Source organism: Haemorhous mexicanus, chromosome 24, assembly GCF_027477595.1.
Source record: "Haemorhous mexicanus isolate bHaeMex1 chromosome 24, bHaeMex1.pri, whole genome shotgun sequence".
NCBI classification, from domain to species: domain Eukaryota; kingdom Metazoa; phylum Chordata; class Aves; order Passeriformes; family Fringillidae; genus Haemorhous; species Haemorhous mexicanus.
The window spans coordinates 7,366,463-7,391,155 of NC_082364.1; the positions used below are offsets into that span (position 1 = coordinate 7,366,463).

The 24,693-nt window shown below is 50.9% G+C and overlaps 1 protein-coding gene across 7 annotated transcripts in view; it reads left to right on the forward strand.

Moving 5' to 3' along the window:
* Positions 1–13,585, forward strand: part of CADM1 (cell adhesion molecule 1) — a 130,399-nt gene extending 116,814 nt beyond the window's left edge. For 3 of the 7 annotated variants that reach the window (XM_059867017.1, XM_059867018.1, XM_059867019.1), the window contains 2 exons: positions 12,921–13,052; positions 13,245–13,585. In XM_059867017.1, the coding sequence (XP_059723000.1) occupies positions 12,921–13,052; positions 13,245–13,363 (251 nt within the window). In that variant the 3' untranslated portion in view covers positions 13,364–13,585. Of the gene's footprint in view, positions 1–4,695; positions 4,750–6,641; positions 6,726–12,920; positions 13,053–13,244 lie in introns of all 7 variants that reach the window. The other 4 variants (XM_059867014.1, XM_059867016.1, XM_059867013.1 and 1 more) reach the window with 3 other exon arrangements.
* The last annotated feature ends 11,108 nt before the right edge of the window (positions 13,586–24,693 follow it).

Below are 24,693 nucleotides of genomic sequence, written 5' to 3' on the forward strand. Positions count from 1 at the left end.
GGAAGTTTGCGTTATTACACTGCAGAAGGAGATTGGGAAAACAAATAGCAACACTTTCCTCTCAGCATAGCAGTCTAGCAAAGTAACCCTTCTCGTCTGCTCGAGGCAGTCTAGCTAACAGCTTGACAGCTTCCTGAGCTTCCTCCATTCCCCGGCGAGCCTACGTACGCGCTGCAGGCTGGAAGTTGAGCATCCCATTTTTTTGGCACAAGCTTACTTTTCAGCTGAAGAACCAAAACCTCTGACAATTTTTAATTATAGCTAATCCATGTTGGACTTTGTTGTTCTAGTTTCTTTCGACTCTGATAAATAGACTGGTTTTTTACTGACAGAAATCCCTAGCACAGAGCACCCCCTTCTCCTGCCTGCTCCCCTTGAGGCGTTGCGTGGGTGAGGTCAGAGGCAGGACTGAGTGAAGCAATCATTCTGTAGCAATGTGCCATATCAGGTGGAGGGGCTTACACTTCTTATCCCAAATAACTTACCTACCTGGATGCTTTTTCCCACTTGGCAAAAAGATCAGAAATCTTCGGGCACACTTGTGTTTTGTCTGTGTGTCGATCTCCCCGTGCGTGTTAAATGTCAAGAGCCAACATTGCTGATTTTGTAGCTACATGTTTGTGGCTAGATGTTGATCCCTAAATTTGAAAAAGATCAGTATCCCCGATGATTGCACAACTCCCAGCATCCTTTCTAGGTGTTGTTTCTGCATCAGGAACGGCTCAGTGTAGGCATGGATTAGACTGCAATGAGGACAAGCTGGGCAGATGCTCAGTGGCAAACCCTTGCCCCATTTTTTAAAGCAATTTCTGATGTCTTTCCTTATTTTTCTTTGTTCTGAGGAAGCCATAAAAAGCCTGTTCTTAACACGAGGACTTCCCCTCTCCGTGGGGAGGATCACTGCCAGGGAGGTGGCCAGCTGAAATGACAACCTGTCCCAGTCAAATGAGCTGCCACAAACTTTCCTGCCTTAAAACCAGCCAGTTTGTTCTGAACTCCCCCGTGCTTGCCCTTGTGGGGTGCTTTTCCCGTGAAGACTCTGGATTTCTTTCCAAGCTTGTGTTGCTGGAGTGTGTATGGAGTATACCAGGTGTTTCTGTATGTTGGCCATTTGTTCTTTCTGATGTCCGATGGGAGTGAGCATGTCTGTGAATGACTAGAAATGCATGGGCATGAATACAGCCAAATGGATTTTCTCCAAAAACAATTTAAATGAATTGGGGGAAGAAAAAAGAAAATAAACCAACCAAAAAAAAACAAAACAAAAAAAACCCCAACAAAACCAAAAACCAACCCAAAAAAGAGCTTGCTAGCAAAGAAAATGGAATGTAAGGCCAGTGTGGAGCCAGCACAATGCCTCAATCGGAGAAAGAGGGTTTTGAGCCATTTAAAGTTTTGGAGTGTATCCTAGAGGACTGGGGGGAAGGAGTCCTGTGTGTGTGTGCATGTCCCAGCAGCAGCCAAGGCCCTGCCATTCCTGTTTCCTCACGGAATGGAGTTGACGGCAGCGATGCATGAGTGACCTAACGCACGAACGTTGTTAACTCTTTGTTGAAAAATGAGAGCTTAACTGTGAATTTTCTGATGCACTTTCTCCTTTCTCTGCACTGTTCATTGCCAGAGCTCCAATAACAGCATGGTCATGGCCGGCAGGAAGGCTTGTGCTTCCGCTGCACCCCACCAAGCTGGGGTTTCCCAGCTTCAGCCCTCCTCCCTCTCGGTGTGCCCCTGTGGGGTCAGGGTGCCCATGGGGCTGGAATCACAGGTCCCACTGTTTGAGCTGGAATACAGGCAGAACTCGGTGGAGCCGGGAGTGTAACAACCTGGAGTGTCTGCACCACTCAGTCTGGGGAGAAAGCGCTTTTTCTGCCACGCCCTTCCAGTTTTCCTCCCTGCCCTCTCCCCACCATAATCAATGTGACAGTTTTTAATGTCCTGGCCCCTGTTGCCCCTCGGTGGCTGGAGAGCTCAGCCCTCACAAGGTGCTGGCCTTTGGGGAGCCCCTCAGGTGAGATGCCCAGCTCATGTTTGCCCCCTGCACAAGAAGGACATCTCTAAGCAGCCGTGACCTGGGACACACTGACTTTGTGTCCATTTTTTTCCAAATTCTGCCCTTACCCTGTTGTAAGCAGAGAGCTCTAAATGCTCAGAGTGATTCCCCAGGATGTGGGTGCTGCCCACAGAGGGCATTGTGCTTGAGGCCCTGTTCATCCATCTGCCCAGCAATGAGGGGCTCAGGGCTGCTCCCCATTCCCCTGGTAAGGCAAGAACCAGGCAATGCTGGCTCAGCACAGGCAGAATTTCTGCTCATTCCCATGGAAAGGTAGGGGTTTGAGCCATTTGGAAGAGCCTCCTCTGAAGCTAGCAAAGCAGGAATCCTGGAGTGAAGGTTAAAATAAGGAAAACACCCCAGTCACAAATGAAGAGTGATAAGAAAATACTTGGCCCATAATGCAGCAGGTAAATTATTTTACAGGCTGGAAATCCTTCCCTGAAGGTCTGTGTGAGTTTTTAACTGTGGCCTCAGCAGGTTTGGAACAAGAATAGGTAGCAGTGTTTGTGTCACTCTCTCGTTCCTTTTTCTGATAGTGCTCAGTCCCTGAGAATGCCTGGCTGAAGCCAAAGCCCGGCTGCACCAGAGCGCCGGCCACTCCTGCGTCCTGCCAGGTGCCACAGAAAAGGGCTTTCTGCACTGCCATCACCAAGCAGCTCTGCTAGTCCAGCTGCCTCCTTCCCTCTTGGAAATGCCCTACTTAAAAGTGCAGCTAATAGTGAATCCGTTCCTCAGTCTGTTTTACAGCTCCCATCCTTGGGGCGGTGAATAAAACATCACAGGGTCTGCGCAGCGCCGCATGAAACGGAATCCCTAATTGCTTATTTAGAGCCTGAGAGGGGAGAGAAATTGGCTTTTCCTAAAGAGCTGGATGTAGCGTGGGAGCCCACAGAAACCTAAATATACCCGGGGTGCCTGGTCCTTGTGTGAGCACCTGGTTGAGCTGCAGGATGCACTCACCGTGCCGGCTCTGCCCGCCGAGGATTGAGCACTTCCAGGGAAATGGAGCAGAGTGAAAGTTCCCTTTCATTTCTCTGACAGGAGTAGTGGCAGACTTTGAGTTCATCCCCTCAGAAGTGAAAAGAAGGGGCTTTAGTAGCCAATATGAAAGTTTAATGAGAAAAATCAAGAAGTTATTTTCCACCCATTTAAATGCCTCACCACAGGTTTTAACACCGGCCGGTGGCATTTGTGAGTGTCCCAGGTGCAGGGAGAAGCAAAATTGTGGAATTGTTGCAAATTTTATTCTGAAAAGGATTTTTTTTTCCTTCATAAAAAATGCAACATTGCCCTTTTTCATCAGTGAGAAAATATAGTTCCTTGAAAGGGAACTCTCTACAGAAGCAATTTTGGAGAGGGAAAAGTTGAAGGGCCCCTCTGCCAAGTACAGCTTTGCATGGTCAATGGTTCTGTGAGTCAGCTGTTGTATTTATAGATCATTTATAGGAAAAATGCTCCTGAAAATCTGAAAAGGACTCCCTGAAACCCAAAAGTGGCACACTATTTCCTGCTATTAATCTAAATGGCTTCCCACTTAAGGAGGTAATACCAACGTAGCTTCCTGATGATTTGATGCATTTAAAAACCAGTCACTGAAAATTAGTTTCATTTTTAAAGGGTAGTGTATATATAAAAATATACATATTGCTGCTCTGCAGTGGGGCCAAGTCTGCACATTGACCATACTGCACTCACAGCTTGGCTATTTAACAGAGAGTCAGCTCTGGTAGCAGTCTGTGAGCTGATGATCCCAGGTTCCCCAGTGCCCAGGGATACGGGATCTCTTCATGGGAATTTTTTTTCTTTGCTTATGCATTTGCTTTTAGTGGCCAGCAGCAAGAGTGAGTCCTGGAAGTCGCAGCCCACAGGGTAACATTGCCCCACCCCACATTTCAGTAAGTCTGGGTGGCCTCCTGGCTCTGCTTTGCCGTGGCACTGGTGCTGAGATGTCATCCCTGGAGATGCTCTGCCTGCAGACCCCAGCGCTGCCTCAGACTCCCAAACCAAGCAGCACTAATGCCCTCACAGACAGCGCTGGCTGCCTGTGGTGGCTGTGACCACGTGCCTTCCTGATTGCTTTACAGCTTTGGGGACAGATGCTTTTCCCATAAATCCATCACATTTGGGCAAATGAAAAAAAGCCGGTTTGTCCGCTAGTTTGGCAGAGGACACAGCCCGCAGCCTGCAAACAGGCCATGACATGCACTGCACAGCATTCATATTCTGTCATTGGTAAATGTCCTGACTTGTCACCATGACCAAAACTAATTGGATTGGTTGCAAAATTGGAGGCAAGTTTTCCATTGCTCTCTGTATGCAGGGCTGAAATCAGCCTGGACTAAATTGGGAAATTGTCCCCGTGACGGCCGAAAGGCAGAGTCTGGGGCTCTGCATGCTGTTCTGAGTGGTCTCAATGCCACGTTCCGTGTGCCAACAGTGTAGAGCGAGGAGCGTTTCTGTCTGTAAGAAAGGCCACGGTGGCACTGGTGTCACACGGTCCCTCTGCCCACACCGGCAGACGGTGGCAAGTGACTGACGCATTCTCTTTTTCCCCCTCAAGAAATTCATCCTCAGTTCTTAAGTGTGTTGTTTTTTGTCGCTTGAGAAACGCAGAGAAAAACGAGTCTGTTTTTACTTGTAAGGCTTTACTCAGTTGCCCAATTCGGCCGAGGAGCTGGACTATGGGGATCTCTCAGGTAAGGGCTAGTCCGTAGGTAACCCGCTGCTCTCCTTCGCTAGACACTGGTCCCCCTCTGATTTCTGCATCTTGGCCATGTTGCATTGTGCAGTTGCTGTGGTGCAGCCATTCCCCCCATGCTCTTGCAGCTTAGAAGTGCGCTCCTTTCTGTTGGGGTTCTCCTCCTTTCTTTTTTAATTTTATTTTGGCACCCATTTCTGTGTGGCATCCTCGGGGCAGGTGGTGCAGGGCACCGAGGCCAACCATTGTGCTTCCCTCCTGGCTGGGATTTTTTGAACGCTGAATTGGAGACTGGTTGAGTTGAATCTTTGTTTGTAAAACACTTGACTCTGCCACGTTGTGTGAAACCCCCCTTTAAACAGGTGGCCAGCACTAACCCTTGGCTGCTCAGGGGTTCCTCATCATACCAGCATCAGATTGGCAGTAAAAAGGAGGTGGTTGTTTCATCAGTGAGGCCAAACCAAGTAAATGGTTCCAGCCTCTTTTTATCCACACTGGTCTGAAAGGGGCATAAATGCTCCTCATGGCTGGTCCTTGCCAATTAGTGCTGATTGAAATTAAAGCATAACAGCATCTTCAGTGGATGCAGTTGGGTGCATTCAGAGCAGAGCCTCTACCAGAGGTACAAACCTAAATCTTTGTTTTTCATGTTTTCTTATAGAAATGCACCTTTTTTTTTTTTTTTTTTTTTTTTTTTTTCCCCCACCCTTGCAGAGCATCCCTGCAGACTCCTGGTACCTGCTGGGCTCTGTTGTGGCTGTTTGAGGCCCCTCCAATGCAGGGTGCAAGTCCTGGCCATAGGGCTGGAGCTGCCATTTGTCCCCCTGGGAAGAGCCCAGCCCAGGGGGTTGGAGCCCAGTGCTGTTCCTCTCAGGGGTTCAGCATGGGGCAAAAAAATACGCCAAAAAAACCTCTGAGTCCTCATCTTATTCCATCAAATGGTTCCTTCTCACCCAATCAAATCAGGAACATCTCATCCCATAAGCCACTACAGGTGTGCTGTGGCCAAGAGGTCAGAAATAATGGATTCATTCTGGATGTTTTCTAACACTGAGCAATGCTAACAATTATTATTGCAGGCCTGGGACAGATCCCATAGGTAAGATGCACCAGGGCTCTGGTGAACATCCCTGAGTGGATGGGGAAAATTGTTTTGCTTTAAGTTCTTTTCCTTTTAAAGTTCTATTTATTAAGGAAAAATTCCCTTTTTGGTGAATGAAGAGGAGAACCTGAAAAAATTCCTCAAAGGAATTGCCCAGAATGGGTGTTTGCTCCCCAGCCTGTGCTGCTCAGAGGGGCTCACACCTTTCCCAGAGCACACAGCTCAGTGTAGTCCTTTTTCTGAGTCTGGAATGGAAGCCAGAATTTCCCCAGCTCTACAGAACACAGCTCAGGCAGAGCTGCTGCCCACAGTGAGCCCCTGTCATGTGCTGCCAAGCAGTCTTTTCGGAGCATCTGGTTTGGCTACTGATTTTTTCCCTAAGAATTTGAAAATTTTGCTTGTTGCTCTTTAGGTTACTCCTGCCTGCCCAAAGGGTGATCATTCCTGGTCAGGTGTGGTCAGGATCATTCTGGGTCAGCTACGGGGGAGGCACTAGAGAGAGCCCCAGGCCCTTCTCTGCTACAGACAGAGTGGTCTCTGCCCATAGTTTCGGGAGACTGAAACCAGGTCACGTTTTTGTCCCGGGGTCAGCACATGGGGGCTCTCAGATGGGTGGTCCAGGTGAGTGCTGGAGTTGAGCTCTCCGTCGGGAGCGACGCCCTCCCCTCCAGGCGGAGCCCTGGGCACCACCCTGGGGGATGCAGGGCACGGGCCCACCCCACGGGGGACCCTGGCGTGGCGGGCGTGGGGGCTGCTGCCGTGTTTGCTCAGTGTGCTGTTCCTTCCAGGTACATCTGTCCCACCCACAGCTTCAGCCGAGGCTCTGCCGACGGTGCACTTAAGTAATGCATCCCTTGCCTCCCGCCCTTCAGGTAGCCTGATCCAGAGCCGTCCTCGCTCCTCCCGGCCGAGCTCTGTGTGTCTGTGCCTCTTGCAATCCTCTTGTTCCTCACATCCTGAGCCCTTAGGGTACGGAGAGGGCTGGCCTGGCGCCTCTCAGTTCCTCATTCCAGCCTGGTTCAGACCAGCAGGCAGAGTTCCTGCAGCATCGGGCATTGAGGGGGCAAACCTGAGCCAGTGTCTGTGTGTGTGTGTCTTGTGCACACCTGTGCATGCAGGTGCACACACACAGACACTGCCCTGGGCTCCAGGGACCCACCCCCACACTCCCGGAGCTCTCCTGGCTCTGCTCCAGAGCATCAGCACCTCCTGTGAGCCAGGGAACAGTTCCCTGACCAGGAAGGATCAGGGCCTTTGCAGAGGGGATGCTGGTGGATCGATGGCCGTCGGCTGCGAGCGGGGCTCCCTCCTCCAGAGAGGAGTCTGTGGAAGCAGCCGTGCAGCTCTGAGCTCTGCCACAGTGAGCACATTTATTCAAACAAAGTGCGTTATTTTTTATGAAGCGATCTTGAAATGGGTCGCTGAAGGGGAGCTTATTGATTGAAGAAGGATGAACTCCTCAAATTTCTCTGGTTTAAATTAGACCAAATTCAATTACGATACGACAGGCAGGTTAACGCTGCTCTTTAACGGCCCCTCAATAAATTCGAGGAGGGGTAGCCTGCTCCATGCCACGCTGTGGGAATGAATAACATTATTGCTCATCCTGTCATGGACAGGCAGTGATTTCTGTCCTCCCATGTCGTGGCTAAGTGCTTTATAGTGTTCACAGAGTAAGGGCAGCCTGTTCTTCCACCAGCACCCCCTGCCAAGTCCAACCTCTAGTGCTGCTCCATCATTTCAAAAACTTTATTCCACAAAAGAATTGACCCCAGATTCATTTGGGAGGTGTCAGTGCAGTCCTGATGTTTCCTGCCTCCAGGGAGAAGGAATAATTGGCTCAGCAGGTTTTCAGGAGTGCTCAAATGACTTAAAGCCATTAAGCACCCAAATCGTGACCTGTGGGATCTTCAGGCATACTGATGGGGTAATCATTTAACAAACTAAACTGTAATCAGATTTAGAAGAGATCAGTTGTTTAGGAATTCTTCAAAGGTGTTGGCGTAGGTTTCCTTTCCCCTGCTACGATGCAGATGTTACCTGCACATCTGGGAAGCTCAGGAGCTTCAGTGGGGTCGGTGTGTATGAGCTTGCACCTGCCCACAAGTTCAGCCCACACTGCCCAATGTCAGGAGCTTGACCTTAATTTTCACCCAGAAATAGAAGGTAAATTTTTGTGCAAGTGCAGCAATAAATCCTGATGTGCTAAAAATAATGTCTTAACTACATTTTCATAAAAATCTGCCTCTGCTTTTACAGCAGAAATGCACATAGAGGAAGGTCAGGGCTGTCCAGAGATACCCCAAAGTGTTGCAGTTGGGCTAATGTGAAGCTGGAGGGAGGTGAGGAGAAAGAACAGGAGTCAGGAGCACCACACAGCAGGGGTTCCATAAAACCTGGGCTTTCCCACATCACAGCAGGACAGGCTGCATCTCCCAGTGCTGCCTTTGCTCCACACCTCTGGCCCTGGGCCGAGGGAGAGCCGTAATCGGCTGGGGAGGAGCTGTTGGCAGCAGCAGCAGTGTCAGCCGCGGTGCCAGCGGCGGTGGAGAGTGGGGCCGGCTCCTCCCGGCTGCGGGAGGTCCCTGGGAGGAAGGAGCCGCTGCCTCCGGGCGCTCGAGGATGCTTGTGTGTGCAGAGGGCTCCCGTCAGCGAGGTGAGCCCAGAGCTGCTGCCTGAGCCTCGCGGGACCCTGCTGAGAGCCTGGGGAGCGCTGAAGGTAAACCTGGAGTGGTTGGACCCAAATAGGTCTGAAGATGTTAGTGTGGGCAGAAAGGAGATTTAAAATCCAGGCAGCCCGGTCCAAGCCAGTCTTACTTTTACTCTTGAGATGCTGCTGCTGACAAAAAGAGTGGAATATTCATAGATACATCTATATTTAAAGCCTCATTAAAGTGGAATTGAGTGGAACCTTTTCATTGAGAAGTTGGGAGCAGAGAAGTCTTCCCTCTGCTAAACCTCAGTGTAAGCACTGACCCAGACTGTCAGAGTGCTCCTCTTACCATCACCAACATTTATCTTGAGAGCCCACAGAAAGCTGATTTTAGCACTCACATTGGCAGAAATGTTAGAAACCTGGAGATGATTAGAACATTCACTTTTTAAGAGAGTCCCCCAAAGCCCCCATATCTGAGAACCTGCAGGTGTGAGTTGCAGATGGTGATTATCGAGACTTAGATGGACAATCCCCAGCTCAGCATCTGCTCCGTACTGCTCCTAACCTCTGGAATTAGTTCCTTAGTTCTGTGATGAGTAGGAAGCAGTCCCAAACCCCTTTCTCTCCTGTCTGTGCTGTTTGCTGAGCCGCACTTTTTGTTTAAAGGAAAACTTCAAGGTTGCCATTCCAGCAGTGTAATCACTATTTTGTTGATTACACGAGCAGTTGGTAAAAATAATCAGCAAAAATAAATTTCAAGCTACCCAACTCTCCTCCTGGCCACCCTAGAAGAGGCTCTGGAGCACTGCTGCTGCTGTACAGTGATCTGCACCGCGGGCAGACGGGCCCAGTACTGCATCCCATGAAACTCTGGCATCCCCTGTTGTGGGTGCAGCCGTGCCAATCCCCTGGGGGAGCAGCACTGCACTTGGAAAGACAAATTGATCTTTTTTTTCCTGCATGAGTTCAGCTCTGGCAAGTGGATTGTACCACTACCACTGCAGTTTTCCTTTAAGGTGCTTTGGTGCCAAGCAAAGCATCGACCCAAAAACGGTTCAGCCAAGGTGCACTGTAGCTGCACTGCAGAGTAGCCCTGAGGGGGCATGTTGCTGACAACATGCTGTGATGTCTGGTCCTTCCCTGCCCTTCCCTCCTTCTTTCTGCCCCACCCACAAAAATTCACAGGCAAACCCAAAACAAAACCCTAATAGGCAAATTCCTGATGATTGGCTGGAGAGGCCAGGATGCAGCTTGCTCCAATATATATTAACATCCTAATGGGATAGCTCTGCATGTATACATTTACTGCGCCCTGATAAGAGGGAATTAAATGTCAGAAGGATTTGTAGCATCTGTAATTGAATTGGTGCTGAGAAAAGCAAATCTTGAGGAAGAATAACATATTAGGATTAGCAAATAATGTGGCATTTTGTCAGTTCCTGCCATCTCAACTGTTCCCTCTTCAGCAATAAAGTTGTGATTTCTGGTTTAATCAGAGATAGGAGGCAGGAATAGCTTGGGTGAATTGGAGACAGCATTTAAAGCAGATTCCGGTTGTTAAGGTCAAGTCTCTCCTTGGCTTTGGGGAATTATCCCTTGTTCCATAGACCTGACACTTTGTTAATTACCAAAGAAGTAGTGAGGGACAGGATGTGGAGGGGCTGTTCCTGTGCTGGTGGCAGACAGACAGGTTTGCTGGGAGCAGTGTCAGAATTGCTGGCGGTGGGTCCGGGCTTTGCCGTGCCTGCAGGCAGAGCTCTCGGGGCACGTGGGGTTTGATGAGGGCTGGAGGCAAGGAGAGGAGATGCTGCAGGAGGAACGTTTTAGGCCGTGTGTAAGCTTGAAGATGTATTTAGCCACGTGTATACCAGCAATAACTTGGGGCTGGCACCTCACAGGGGTCTTCCTTAAGAGGAAAAATTGAGAAAAATGGCCCTGCTCATCTCAGCAGAGGACACTTTACAAACTCTGCTGAGCAAAGCTGGGAAGGCTTTAGGGCAGAGTCCCTTCTCTGGGGAACCCTCACTCCCCGCTCTTGGCATGATGCCAGGCAAAGGGAAGACAGGAGGGATGTGTCAGGCACGGGCTCTGGCACAGCCCCGTCTCTGCGGCAGTGGGTCGGTGGGACAGAGTGGAGGCTGCCACCACCAGCACGAGCACACAGCTTCGTCTTTCCAGAACCTTAATTTATGATGATGAAGAAAAAATGCCTCTTGATGCAAAATCCTGCTGGAAGCACATTACAGAGCCGTAACTCAGCATGTTTATGCCCCTCAGCTGTTCCAGATGTCAACAAGGCACTCATCCGCCCAGGCTGGGATGCTGCTGGCTGCTCCGAATGCAACTGAGCGGAACTGGGCGAAAAAATAAGAAGAAAATGGAGTGAAACGTGCCTAAAGCAGCTGCTCCAGCAGATGAGCCAGTTCAGTGGCTTTGCAGAGAGCAGGTTCATGGAGGCCAGATCAGCCAAGCTGGAATGGCAGTGGGAAGGCTGTGTCAGAGTGAGGGCTCCCAGGATGCCCTGTGTGACCTGTTTTCCCCAGCTGCCACCCTGGGCAAGCAGCAGATCCTGTCCCTGGGCACGGGATCAGCTCAGCACCCCACGAGTGTCCGTGGGCACCTTTCCCTCAGCATGCAGGGATGTTCAGCCACTTGCCACACAGCAGATGCTGAGAAGTGATCACAGCATGATCTGTTCCCACTGGAGATGGGACAGAAGGTCCTCCTTTTTTGTGCCTTTGGTTTGCAGGGGAATAATCTTTTTTGGCTGCAGTTTTTACCTTATCAGCCAAGCTGCTGGAAGGGTCTCCACAGTGTCTCTCACCACGCCCCAGCTCATCCCAGCATCTCCCTGCCCGCACTGGGGCTTCTGCTCTCAGAGGTTACTCGAAGGGACTTTTTTTCTTAAATTGTTTTAATTAAAAGGCACTTTATGGTGCTCTTGGTCCCCAGTTATTTACTTGGGTCCCTCAGTCCTTAATCTTGGAGCAGAATTGGAAATATCGATAGAAAGCGTAAATCCCAGCTGCTGCTCGAAAGCTTTGTATCAGGTCTCAGCTCAAAAGAGCCCCATTACCTTTAGCTGTCACGGATCTGTACGCTTGATCGATAAACTTCAAATATTATTAGAGGTGGAGGCTTCAGAGATTTGCTCTGTTCTTTGGAGGGAGACGGAGATAAATCTTTCTTAAAAATTGACTTGCATTTGCTCTCTCAGTCGTCCTGGCAAAACGCATTTCTCCGAGGTGTCCAGGCAGGCGCAGGCAGGGCAGATTTATGGGCCATGTGCTTCTTGTAGTGAAAGATTTAAATGGTAAATCCTTCACATATGACTTCACAAATCATGTAAAGTTAAAAGATTTTTACCGTTTCTGTTGCTGCTGTGCTTAAATTGTAAGGTATGGCCAGTAAATCATTTTAATAGAGGTGTCGCGCTTGACTCACTAAAAAAAAGAGACAATGGTTTAGCTTCTATTCCAAAATGTTAATGTATTAATCAGCGGGAGAATAATTGTTTTTTACTGCGTTATAAATCTCAGTTGCCATTAGGATTGCATCGAGGGTTGATGTAGCTGCGTTCTTAAATTAAAATTGTTTACACTGCTATACATTCATTTTACATGGCCATAGCTCATCCGGGGTTCATTCCGGAGCTGTTCCTCCGTCACATCAGTCATCCCTCTCCCAGGTGACGGCATCCCGAGGGAGAGGCGCTTCTGAAAGGAAACTAATTGTGTGGTGAGGAGTTAAATAAACGCAGTAAAGCAGTCGGAGGCACTGTACACTTACTGCTTCCTGTCGGCCTCGGTCTGGGTGTTAGCTTGTGGGTCAGGAGTGCTGAGTCCTCGTGGGTTGCACTGAGCAGTAAAGGTGGGGGTTCATGGTGGAACCCACTTCAGTCATGGCAGAGGATGGTTGTAAACACATTTTCCATGCTGGGTGGGTTGGGTTTTGGGCAGGGAATGTTTTGGGAAGTTGAAATGCTTTCAACAGGGCACTCGTTAATGACATTTCTCAGAGCTGACGAATAATATTCCCATATGATACTGCTCTTCTCTATGCACCATCCGCCAAGAAGGCTGGGGAGCACTATAGGGAAATTTCCCAAAATAGATCCCCACCAAGAACTCCACGTGCCCTTCCTCCCCTCTCCCAGCTGTCTCCCACGTGCGTAGTCATAGTGCTGCTGCTTTTAGCGGAAAACACCTCGCGAGTCGAGCCGCCAGATCAGTTCGGCTCCGGACAAAGCTCCTCTGCCTGAACTCATCTGTCTAGTTAGCTCCGTGCTTCACCCCTGCTCCTCTGGAGAGCCTGAGGGCAGCTCTTCCCATCCTGAGAGCAGCTGCAGCCAGAGCCTGCCGAGAGCATCCTAGTAAGTCCCCAATTCTTATTCCTCTTCTGATCTCAACAGATTCCCGCGCAGGTGAGGACGGGGCCATACGGAGCGTGGACCATGCCGTGGTTGGTGGCGTCGTGGCCGTCGTCGTCTTTGCAGTGCTTTGCCTGCTCATCATTTTAGGGCGATATTTTGCCAGACATAAAGGTAAGACAGAGACCAAAGCTGGAGGATGAAAGGCCAGGCTCGTGTGTCCCCTCAGTTGCGGTGTTGCCATGTCTGACAGGACACACGCCCCACTTTCTCTCCCAGTGATGCTTCTTGTTTCCTTTGTCGATCGCTCCCTCAGCACCACACCGAGACCCCCAGGGAGTCACGCAGCCCCCCCTTCCCTTGCAGGTACATACTTCACTCACGAAGCCAAAGGAGCAGATGATGCGGCCGACGCAGACACAGCCATCATCAACGCAGAGGGGGGACAAAACAACTCCGAGGAAAAGAAAGAGTACTTCATCTAGAGCAGCCTTGGTTCCCATGAGGTGTCCAACTGTGGACGGTTACTACTGGCCCTATTTAAACGCTACAAAGACAAAGTGATCTTGGAAGTTGCAACCAGCTTGTGTCTTTTTTTTTTAAGGAAAAAAAAAGCAAATGGGTGGAGAGCGGTGAGGCCGGGAAGGTCTGGGATTTGCTGTGTAAAAATATTCCTCGTAAAGTACACTCTGCTGTTCGACACCTCAGTTCGTTTGGGTTTTCTTTTTTTGGCCAAGTCCAGCTTGGATTTAGTTTAGTGAAGTCATTTGCAGAAGATTCTGTGCCTTGTTTAATTTCTGTTTGTTCGGGTCGGGGGGAGGCTGGGAAGAAGAGGGGCTTCTGTGCGTTAGTTCCCTTCGGGTTTCTGTGGCTCTTCGTTTCCCCTTTCCTGTTTCTGGAGTTGCCAGCTGGGACCCCGTGGAGTAGGTGCGTTTCTCTGAAGGTGTTTCCCCTTTTTTCTCTTCACCAGTTTCCGTTCAGAACTCGAGCTCATCGGAGGAGAACCAGCACATTTTAGATGCGTAGTTTGCAGTTCAGTGTGCCCATGTCCCGTTCCCCTGTTGCCGTCAGGGCTCGGATAACACCCCCCCAAGCCCCCTTTTGTGGCTGTTTCAGGTGCTTTCGATGGTGGCGGCTGGGAAATGGGCTGGAGCTCAGCAGAGGCACTGCTCGGCCGTGGGGATGCAGGAGCAGGGTCCTTGCTGGGCAGGCAGAGCCCTCCCAGGTGCGGGGGCTTCTCCTCATCCTCTCCCCGCTTGGCGGCCATGGAGGCAGCAGGTGAAGCTCCTCTGACGTGTGAGCCCAGACCTGGAGAGCGGCTGGATGAACAAAACTGCCTTTTTTTTCTACCTGCTGAGTAAAGCGCGGGAATTTGTGTTGAAAGGAGCGTGCTAATGACCACTAAAGCCATAGGTGCACAGGAGACTCTGGCTCAATTGGAATTGTAAGCGACAGGTAGCAAACTGCAGCGGGAAGACGATATAAAGTTATATATGCTGACTTTTATTTGGTGAGTAATCATGGATTTCGAGCGATACTTTTTTATTGTGTTTATGTGGCAAATGTATCTGATTTATTTAAGGAAAGCATTAATCTTAGTGTCAGGTTTGGGGATTTTTTTACGGGTTTTGGGGGGGGGGGGGGCCATTTTCGTGCGTTTGTTTTTTAATTGCTGTTTTTTGGCAGAACCATTACAATGTGGGATTCCTTTGGGAACGGGGCGGCCTGGAGCACCAAGCGGGCCCGTTTTCCCCAGCAGTATTCCGTCTTTCCCCTCTTTCACGAGCGGAACCTGGCGAAACGCCCTTTTTTCCGAGCAGCTTTTGCCGAGCGCAGCTCTTGTCTGAGCCCTCAGCACCATTGCCAAACCCCATCGCGGTGAGAAGCAGCCAGGCTGGAGCCGGGGGCTCCGCAGCACGGGACGGGCACCCTGGCCTTGAGCAGCCCATATTTGTTTGGAAGTGTACCGTAGTGCAGTGTTACCGATGTAACTTTGACTTACAATGTTGACATGTCTCAGGTTCATGTGTTTGATTGGTGTTTTCCGTCTCAGGTAGATTGCAAAATTTCGGCCCCACGCATTGGAAAAATAAAAAAAAAAACCACACATAAAAACAGGAGAAAAAACAGGAAATTATTAATTTTAGTTGTATATCAGTTTATGTATTTTTTCTTCAGTATACAGTGCACTGTTGAAATGTATTGTTGAGTATTACTTTGTACAGCTTTAGATCATTAGGACTTTGAAGCGTGAAGAAAGAACAACCTTGTTTAAAGGAGGATCACAAATGAAGAACGCAGAACTGATGATAAACAACCTTGTTCTTTATTTACCCGGCCTTTTTATTTTTTCCCCTTAGGCCAGTTCTGTTTTAAGGTGTCCATGGAAGATGTTACAGTGTAAGAAAATACATATCCATCTGTTCCCATTCACATTTTGTATTGGTTCATGTATCCCATTTTTACAAAGGAAAAGAAGTACTATAAAATATCTGTCTTCTTAATAAAAAAAAGTTAATGTTACAAAACTAGACCTTGTTTTGCACTCTTTATCCCAGCTGTTACAGAGTCCACTCTCGGAGCTCCACCACAGCATGGGCAGGAGGAGCTGGGGCTGAGCAGGTCGCACTCAGCACTAGGACAGAAGGAGTTAAACCTGATGTATTGAACCTGCATATAATATAGAGCAGATTTCATAAGTTTCTTGTTTAAAATTGCTAAATTATTTTCTTTGAGGAGTAATGCCTTGGAGGAAATTGATCTGACACTGATGTTCCAACTTTCCCAAGCTGCGGTAGGTCAGTACCAAAGTTCTTAATAGCAGACAAATATTTAAATCCTCCCTCAGAAGGTAAGTGTTGAAATACGTGACCTCCTTCACCCCATTCTTGTCTCCCATCAGTCCTGGCACTGCCAGATTTCCTGGCATCTGTCTGTGGCACACCTGGCATTTCCAGGTGACTCCGATGTCTGTTTGGCTCTGGACATGCGGCTGCAGCAGCCGGTGCTGCCGGAGGATCCGTCTGGCCCCGGGCAGCAGCAAGGCTGACCCTCCTCCTCCTGCCTCCCCTCACCACAGCCCCCCGCATCAGGCTGCGAGGCAGCTGCAGCCCTGAAATTAGAATCATTAATCTTTTATGTTTTGCACAAAGGATGAGGAGGAAGACAATTGCTTTTCGAGGAGATCACAGCGAGAACAAGCGTGCAGAAGCAGCGTGCTTGGCCCCGGAGGGTCACCTGCAGCTGAGGGTGTGTGCCAGACCAAGGTCCAGCTCTTGAGCACTCGGGGCATCTCGTGGTTTTGTCACAAACAACGTTTTTCTGAGAGAAATCATTACACTGAGGGAAAAACCATAGGGCAGAGCCAAAAAAGCAGCTCCCTCTTTTCTTACCCGAAATGAGCAGAGCAGCTTTGATGGTTTCCATGGCTATTGCAATTATTTCAGTGCAGAAGAGGTTTGTGGCTGATGCCAGCTCACGATGGTTTTCTTCTCAAGCCAGCACTAATTGTGTCTCACACTTGTGGTGTCTGTAATTTATCCTCTCAGGGGTCCACGTCTTTCAGGGATTTAAGGTTATTTAGTGGTGCTTTTCTTCCCATTGAACCTAAACACTCTGATCCTTTGCTTTTCTGGCCCTACACAGGCATTACAAGTAGGAGGCAGGAAACTACCTGGAGCCTGCAGGATCAGGCACCTGATGGAACCCTCTGCATTAACTTCTCAGACACTGAGATACAAAGAGCTTGGATGGGGAAAGCTGGAGAGAGTAACAATTGAGCAACAAGATTTAGTGACCCCTATATCTTGTGTGCAACTGCAGAAACATGTTCCCTATCCATGACACCGCAGCTGCTGAGCCTGGTCCATTACACAGAGCTGAGGACATTGCCAGGATTTCACGAAAATGAAGAAAATCACCATTACTTCAAATAAGAACGTAGTCTTTGCCCTGAATTTCACATTTTCACAAGTTGCAGAAGTCATTTGGTCCTAATTGCAAAATTATTTTATTAGGTCAATAATACAGATCTTAATTTTCTTTCCTTTTTAACCAAATACAGGGAGGAATTGTTTTAACTGGATATCTGAGTCTGACTTGTGTAATTACAGCCTGTTCTGCCCGGCTGAAGTTGCCAAAACCCTTGTGCCACGTAAAGTAATTAGCAATAAATGACACTTAAACTCCCGTCAGGTGAGGTGTACCTGGATCCTGGGCTGGGTGATTGAAATACACGGGAGCAGGGACGAGGCACGAGCTGGCAGCATCGATCTGTGCTGGCCAGTCAGTTCTCATCAGAGGGTCCTGACAAGGGGCTAATAGCTTTTTCTGAAGATCCAATCCCATTTTCTAGGCAGCGGCTGGTGCTGTGCCACCTGGGATAACACCTGCTCCAGGTGGCATCGATCGGGCAGGGGCACGTGTGACACCCCAGCACTGAGTCCCAGCAGCTTGATCTGCTTGTGTCATTTCAGTGAAGGGAAAACCTGAATTCCATCTAAACCCCAACACCTGGCTTAAAAATTTACATCTGAATTAGTGTAACCAGGAGAATCATTTCAGTCCAGTGACCACTAAGGGTTTAAACTGGGCTTGTCCTGTTTCCAGTCAGCTGTGGAGGTGATCCCTGCAGCACTTGGAGGTCTCTCCTGGAAACCTGTGCACAGGTGAGCAGGGCAGGGGCTGGGCAGGGTCCTGTGGGGAAAGACAGGGGATTCTGCAGAGCTCTGCACGCCCTGCAGCTGGGCTGCAAACTGAGCAGCTCCTTGGTCTGTTTCAGTTAAATAAACAGACTTTGTGTAAACAAACAGGTTTTAGGAAGAAAAATACGCTTTAGCCCAAACTTACAAACACTATCTGAAAAAATAAACTTGAGTTGAATAAGCAAACTTCAGTGCAGTAAAGAGCTTGAGTTAAATAAGCAAACTCTGTTCAGGTCTAGCTGTGCCAGCGAGGAGAAGGATGAGAGCTCAGCAATCCTGCCCAGCACAGGCTCTCCTGGAGAGACCCCCTGAGAGCTGCTGTGAGTGGGGACATCATCAGTGCCCGACAGGATGTCTCCCTGTCCCGTGTCAGGTCAGTTCCTCGCTCACCCCTCCAGGCTCATCCTGTCCCCTCACGGTCCCCCGGGGGCAATGGACTGATGGGTGCCTCACACCTCGGTGCCTGCAGAGCTCTCCATCTGTTTTCCCTGTCAGCCCGGGCTGAGCTGCATTAGTATCAGCTCTAACCCGTGTCCCTCTGCCTATCTGCCCACAGCCTGTTCTCCTGCAGCAGCTCCTTATCCTGTTCTGCAGGCTAGCAGCAGCCCTGTAAGTCACAGACCCGGAGAGATGTGGGCAGCATAGGAATAATGCCTGCAGATGGAACAGGGATGCAGAATGTAGATAGGAAGGGGTAGGGAGAGGTGCCACTCCACAGTCCCTCAGCTCTGCAATCCAAGGTGTACAGGGTTTGGGCACTGGGCAGCCTGAGTGTGGTTTGGGGGACACCCTGCACCCCAGAAGGTGGGAAAACTGAGCCCTTTGGATGAGTGGAGGGATTCAGCAGCCCTGGGATGTCTTGTTTGTCTTAGGACACAGCTGTGAGCCAGACCCACGTCTGCCTCCAGACTTCACTCCCTGTGGTGGCTGGCAGAGTTGCTCTAAGCTGTTCTATGCCCTGTCCCCAGAAAAACCCTGGAAATCCTATTTTCCTGCTTTGTGTCCCAGCAGTACCAGTGCTGACCCAAGTCCTCAGGTGCTGCTCTCAGCATCCTTTGGGGTGAGTGGCATCCCCTCCTCTTCCTCAACAAGCTGCCCAAAAGTGGGACTCCCTCGCTGCAGTGGCACCTGTGCAGTGGGGGGTGCTTGGTGCCGTGTCCTGCCTGGGCTGCTGAGCCCTCCAGTGCCCCAGGTTAAGCACCTGCAGGAGCAGCCCCATTCCTGCGGGATTCCTGCGGGATTCCTGCGGGATTCCTGCGGGATTCCTGCGGCTCCTCCCGGCAGCGGCGGGCGGGTGAGCGGGGCTGGCAGCACCTCACTGCCGGAGCAGAGCAGGGAGATGTGAGGGCTGCCAGGAGTAAAGGGAATATTTGATCAGACGCCCTCCTCTCTCCTCTGTTCTCGGCTCTCAGCCTCCCTCGGGGACGGCACCTCGCTGCCTCCGAGCACCACAGCTGCGACAGGTTGGCAGCAGCTCCTCACAACGGGGCCTGCATGGGAATCTCAATGAGATGGAGAAGGTAATCTCCAGCCTGTGACTCTCCATGTTCTTTTCTGCACCCTGCACCTTTGTTCCCTTCGCTGTTCCGGCTCCTCTCCACTGTTTTCTGTGCCCATGGTCAGCTTTCTGTTCTCTGTACCTGGTCCCTGTGTCTGTTCCAGGATGGGAGGTGCTGCCCCGTGCCCTGCGCTGGGGCACAGCTTGCTCAGACCTTGTCCTTCCTCAGTCATGCCCCTTGTCCATGCTGTCCTCTGGGCATTCCTGTTTCTTCCACATAACCTGCTCCAAGCCAGGGGAACAGTGCCCAGAGCATCCTCCAGTGGTGACTGGGACCTGCTGTGGCTTCTTCCCACACCCAGCAGCCTGGCAGCCCTTCCCTGCAGCCCTGCATTCCTTCCCCCACTGCTCCTGTCCACAATCAGCCCCATTATCCCTGGTAATTGTCCCTTCTCCGGGTAATGCTGCTGAGCAGGGCAGGGAGCGTGGCAGTGTTTTTCTGTGACCAAGAAAAGGCGTGTACGTGGCCTTGATTGCAAATGAGGAATTAGGGCCCCGTGTCTCGCATTCATTCCTACTTGATTACACACCAGTACGTAAACAAATCTTCACCCAGTTGCCTGAGGGGTGTCAATGATCCACCTTTGCTTCGCTCGCCTCTCCTCCAGCAAATCTATAACGCGTTTAATCTTTGCCACTCACTCTCCTCAGTTTTTAAATGTCTAATTTGCTGCCAAGAGCGGCTCCCGTTCTCCCTGTGCTGCCGCTTTCACTGCCTGGTGTTTGCCTGATTGCTTGGCTGGAGCATCAGGGCGCCCCTGGCCTGGGGAGGGGACCCTCTGCAGGCACAGGGGCAGCAGCCCTGCCCGAGCTGTGCCCTGGGCTCGTGCCAGGGTTAGCAGGCTGCTCTAGAGCAAACCCCAAACTCCACAGGTTTGCAGGCTGAGGGAGGGGAAATAAAATCTGTGGTGGCCTGGCGAGCTCCAGGTTCAGGAGCTGGGTCCCAGGAGAGTTTAGCAGACAGTTTTCAGTGAGGCCAAGGCAATGAGGAGCAGGGAGCAGGGTTTGCTGAGGTTCTTGGAGCCTTTGTGTGTTCAGTGGAAATCCTTGGAGCATCAGCTTCTGCTGAGACTGGCAGGGTCACAAGCTGATCATGCCGAATGTCCCCATCAGCTCTGGAGGAGCTGCCATCACCCACCACCACTAATGTGCTCCCACAGTCTGCTTGGTCCACGTGGACTGCTCACCGTGTCCAGCACTGGGGTGCTGCTGGGGGCTCTCTGGGACTGGGGACAGAGGCTGCCAACCCATGGACAGGGTGAGGCAGTTCTGCCTCTTCTCATCTCCTCAGGGCTCTGTGTGAGCTGCACTCCTGAGGTGAGTCTGCTTGGAGCAAAACCAGCTCAGATTATCAAACTCCCCATAAATCTTGCAGCACATCTTCTTGTGTCTGGGTGTGTGTACATGTGCTGCTTTCTTTTTATTTAATGCTCTATTGAGGTCTGAGGCTTTTCCTTCCACTGGCTTTTATCTAGTCATGACTCCTACAATATTTAATCTCTATCAGAAACTGTAAGCCCTGTATTTATTTTATGGGTCAGTTGTTCATCCTTTTCCCTTGATGTTCTCACTGGCAGTGGAGAGTGTGGAAGGTGGAAAAAGAGAGAAAAGGGGAGGGGGGGAAAGAAAGCCCTGCTTGTTTCTGCCCGTCAACATTTGTCCAAATGACAGGCCGACAAATCAGAGCTCTGAAGGCTAATGGCAGGCAGAGAGCAAACGGGAGCATGAGAGGGATGCTGGAAATTTCCATCCCCAGGCAGATCACAGCCCTGCCTCAGGCAGGCTCTGTGCTCCTCTCTGCTAGCCCTGGCTGTCCCAGGAGGAGACTTGGCTACCACAGGAGCTCCTGCACCCTCACTGAGGCCAGCCCAGGGCCAGTGCCAGGGACCTGCACAGGTGGGGGCTGCAGGTGGCACCGAGGGCATCCACAGTCCCCATGTGTGACAGGAAGGTGGCATACCTGCCAGTCTCACTGTCACTTTACTATCTAGAAAGTCTTTGCCCATATTTGAGATGAATAAAAGATTAGAGTTACAGGGGAGAGACAGCACCAAAGGTTAAGGCAATCCTCTGAATTTACTGTATCTGCTGCAGAGATAGAAATCGGGAGGAGCTGAGTGCTGCCTGGGCATCCCAAATCGGCTTTAAAGATCCACCTGCAGCCTCCAGCCCTCCTCGGGGTGCAGAGGAAGGAGCAGACCCTCCCCTGGAGTCCTGGCTGCTCCAGGGCAGGCAGCATGGGATGGTGCAGGAGAGAAGCAGGACCCAGGGCTGCTGCCAGGGTGGGGCCAGGGAACAAAGGATGATCTGTCACCTGGGGTGGAGAAGTCGTTGCCAGCTTGTTGACCCTGCCTGGTTGAAAGGCAATGAATATTTCACATCTCCAGAGCTATCTGCAGTGTGGGCAGGCAAAGATTCTCTTTCTTCTTCCCATCCATTCCTCTCAGGTTTTTGGGTTTTTTTCCCCCAAAAGTCAGAAAAATCTGTCAAAACATTTATCATAAATCCATGTGAACTGGCTGAGTGCCACGAGGAGCTAATCTGTGTGGAGCTAGTCTGAGTGAACAAAGTCACCACAGGCTTGCCATGGCCCCTCAGATAAAGATTTATCATAGGGCATTTGGGTGAAAGATGAATTGCCTCTGGGAAGTGGGGTGCAAACATGGTGCTTTGCCAGGGCTTTACCTGGGGGAGCCATGTGGGAAGGGGAGGGCAGGGCTCCCTGCCAGGACCACAGGCAGCTCCAAGCAGCAGAAAGGTGTCTGTCTCCCCTGCAACAGTGGAATTTGGGGGCACAGAGTATGTGTGCTACTCCTCAGGCAGAACAGACAAGGCCATTCTTGCAGCATTGCTTGAGGTCACCTCTCCAAAGCTGAGGAGCTTGTTCATGTTCTTTGTTCCTGTTCCTTTTGCCTGGGATGGTTAAAGCTGAGTTCTCATGTCAGCTGTCATCCTTCAGTGTCTTTGTGCTTGACCTGTGCAGAGAAATGGGCAGGTGCCTACAGAGAGTGTCAGGCTGGGAAGCAGCATCTCCCAGCCTGTTGATTTTCTGGTTTGCATCAAAAGGGTTGGAGTTGGTGCTGGGAGGGGCTGCAGGGGCTCCCTTGGTGCTTCTCACTCGTCATCAGCACCAGTGCTGTGGGGCACAAGGTCCTGTGCCAGCTGCTGCTTCCCCGCCACTGTGCTCCAGCTGTGGCAGCTCCCTGCTGGCATTTCCAGTTGTGTGGAGGCTGCCTGTGGCCTGCACTGTACAGACAGGAGGATGAGCAGACCCTTGGAGAGGGCCCCCTGCATCCTGAGCTCTACTCTGAACATCCCCCAAAGCAGGGAGTGGCTGGCCCTGGGCTCCTCCCTTCCTTGTCAGAGATGCAGGGTGGCATAGCACGAGCTGGAAGAACACTCCAAGTGTTGTCTGGAGACAACTGGCCCACATACAGCACAGAGACAACATTTAAAACCTCATTTAAGTGAACACAATGAGAGGACTCTTGGGTAGAAGGAGAGTTAATTAATCTCATTCCTACGTAGATACTTTTAATTAAATGGAAGTGCATGGTCTTTATTTAAAAAAAAACCAGACATGGAGAAGAGCTGGTGCCTTTGTGCGAGCCTGCAAGAGGAGGATGGGGAGCAAGATTATTCCTTTTTTGAGTGCTTTCAAGAGGAGTGAGCATCAGATCAGGAGAGGTCTGTATTGTCAGAGTGTGCACTGAACATTTTCTTTCATCTGGGAGGGCGGCAAATGCATTTTCCTTGTCAGCTGCTTCAGAAGGTTGTCACAAGTTCCTGCAGCCTTGTCCTTGCTGGGTGGCTCCGTACAGGGATGGGACCCCCCTGTGGGTCTTGGCAGGGCCGTGTCTCCAAACGGGCTGGCTCTGGATGTGCTCCTGCTCCCTGCCTGCCTTCTCTGCATCTCTCTCTGTCTCCTCTCCCCGTGGTGATCCCCCACCCTGCTCAGTTCCCCCCACTCATCCACAGGAGCTCTGCCATCAGGAGGCACTGAGGCTGTGGAGAGCTGCCAGCCTAGGCTGGGGCAGGGGGGGCTGGCTGTGTGCTCACAGCTCAGGCCATGCTGGCTGTGTGCTCACAGCTCAGGCCGTGCTGGGCTGCAGCTGAGGCTGGCAGGGGAGCCAGGAGGGATCCAGGGGAGAGGAGCAAAATTCAGTCAGAGAAGTGCAAGGTCTCTGGTGCTGTCCAGGTGCTGCCAACACGGGTTTGCCTCACTCTGCCTCAGAGCACTGACTGCTGCTCAGCTGTGAGAGGAAGGGAGGCAATGGGATTTCTCTTGGATTCAGGAAGCTGACATGGCCAGGGACCTCCTGGCTGCTTTGTCACACCAGCATCTGCCAAACTTGCTGCTCATGAGCAGCTCACTAAAAGCAGATGCTGCCATTCAAACACAGGCACATCGTTCCACCTTCCAAAGTGTAATTTAATTTTCCTAGCTGGAATGCTGTAGCTTGCAGACATGCAGCTCCCCACCCGCCCCTGTTACTGCTCCAGCAGGCTTGGGCTGCCTCCACAGGACCCCATCCAGCCCCAGCTGCAGCAGCACCTTGGAGTCTCCAGGAGATGCTGTCAGAGGAGGGTGAGTGCCCTGTCTCTGCTGCAGGGAGGGAGATGTGGCTCATTCCCCTGCCTGTCTGCCGAGGCTGAGAACGAGCCCCAGCCTGGGAACTGGCTGCCTTCTTCCCAGTGTCTGCATCCTCTCACTTGGTTTATGGCTCTACCCCAAACCAGCCAGCCAGGTGGTTTTGGGGGGGGTACAAAGTATATTTTCCAAGGCTTTGTGCCAGCTGTTTGCTGGCTCACACTGTGCTGCTGTTATTCCCAATAGGATGATGAAGCCACTGTCAAGAGAATAGATACCAGCAAAATCTGTGTCTCCCCAGATTTAGAATTTGCATGAGCTTCACAGCTCATCTGAATGTTTGCTGGTAACAAATGACACAGGGTCAGAGCAGAGGCATTGAGTTTGGGTGTCACGGTGATGGAAACAGCCTGGAAGCCTGCCCAGAGCAGAGCGGGATGCTCACAGCTCGGATGGAAACCTGCCTTATCTGTTATCACGTTACCTCAGGCACCCTCAGAGTGCTCAAAGAACTGTATTTTCTAACCTGAAGCTGGTCAGAGCACGCTGCAACTTTCCTGAGGATGTGGTGTGATTTCAGTAGAGGAAAGGGCTTGTCCGGTGTGTGGAGCTGCTGGAACGAGCTGGCCCTACCAAAGAGGTACCTGCTGTGATGTGGAGCACAAATATCAGGGGACATTGACAATTGTCTGCTTGGTGGAGCACAGTCTGGACCTCAGATCCAGAGATTTGAGTTTTTCCTGTTGTGCACTGCTGCCTGTTCCCTTCTCCATATCCTTGCCCCCCATCAGGATTTGTGCAGGTGTGAGGGCACTGGCACTGCGGGAGCTCTCAGCAGCCAGGGCCTGTCCTGCCTCGGGACACACTCACAGGTTTTCAGGCTCACTCCATGCAATTCCCTGCTCCTTGCTGTGGGGATAGCAGCACCTTGAACTGAGGAATGGGGCTGCTGGACCTGCCTGT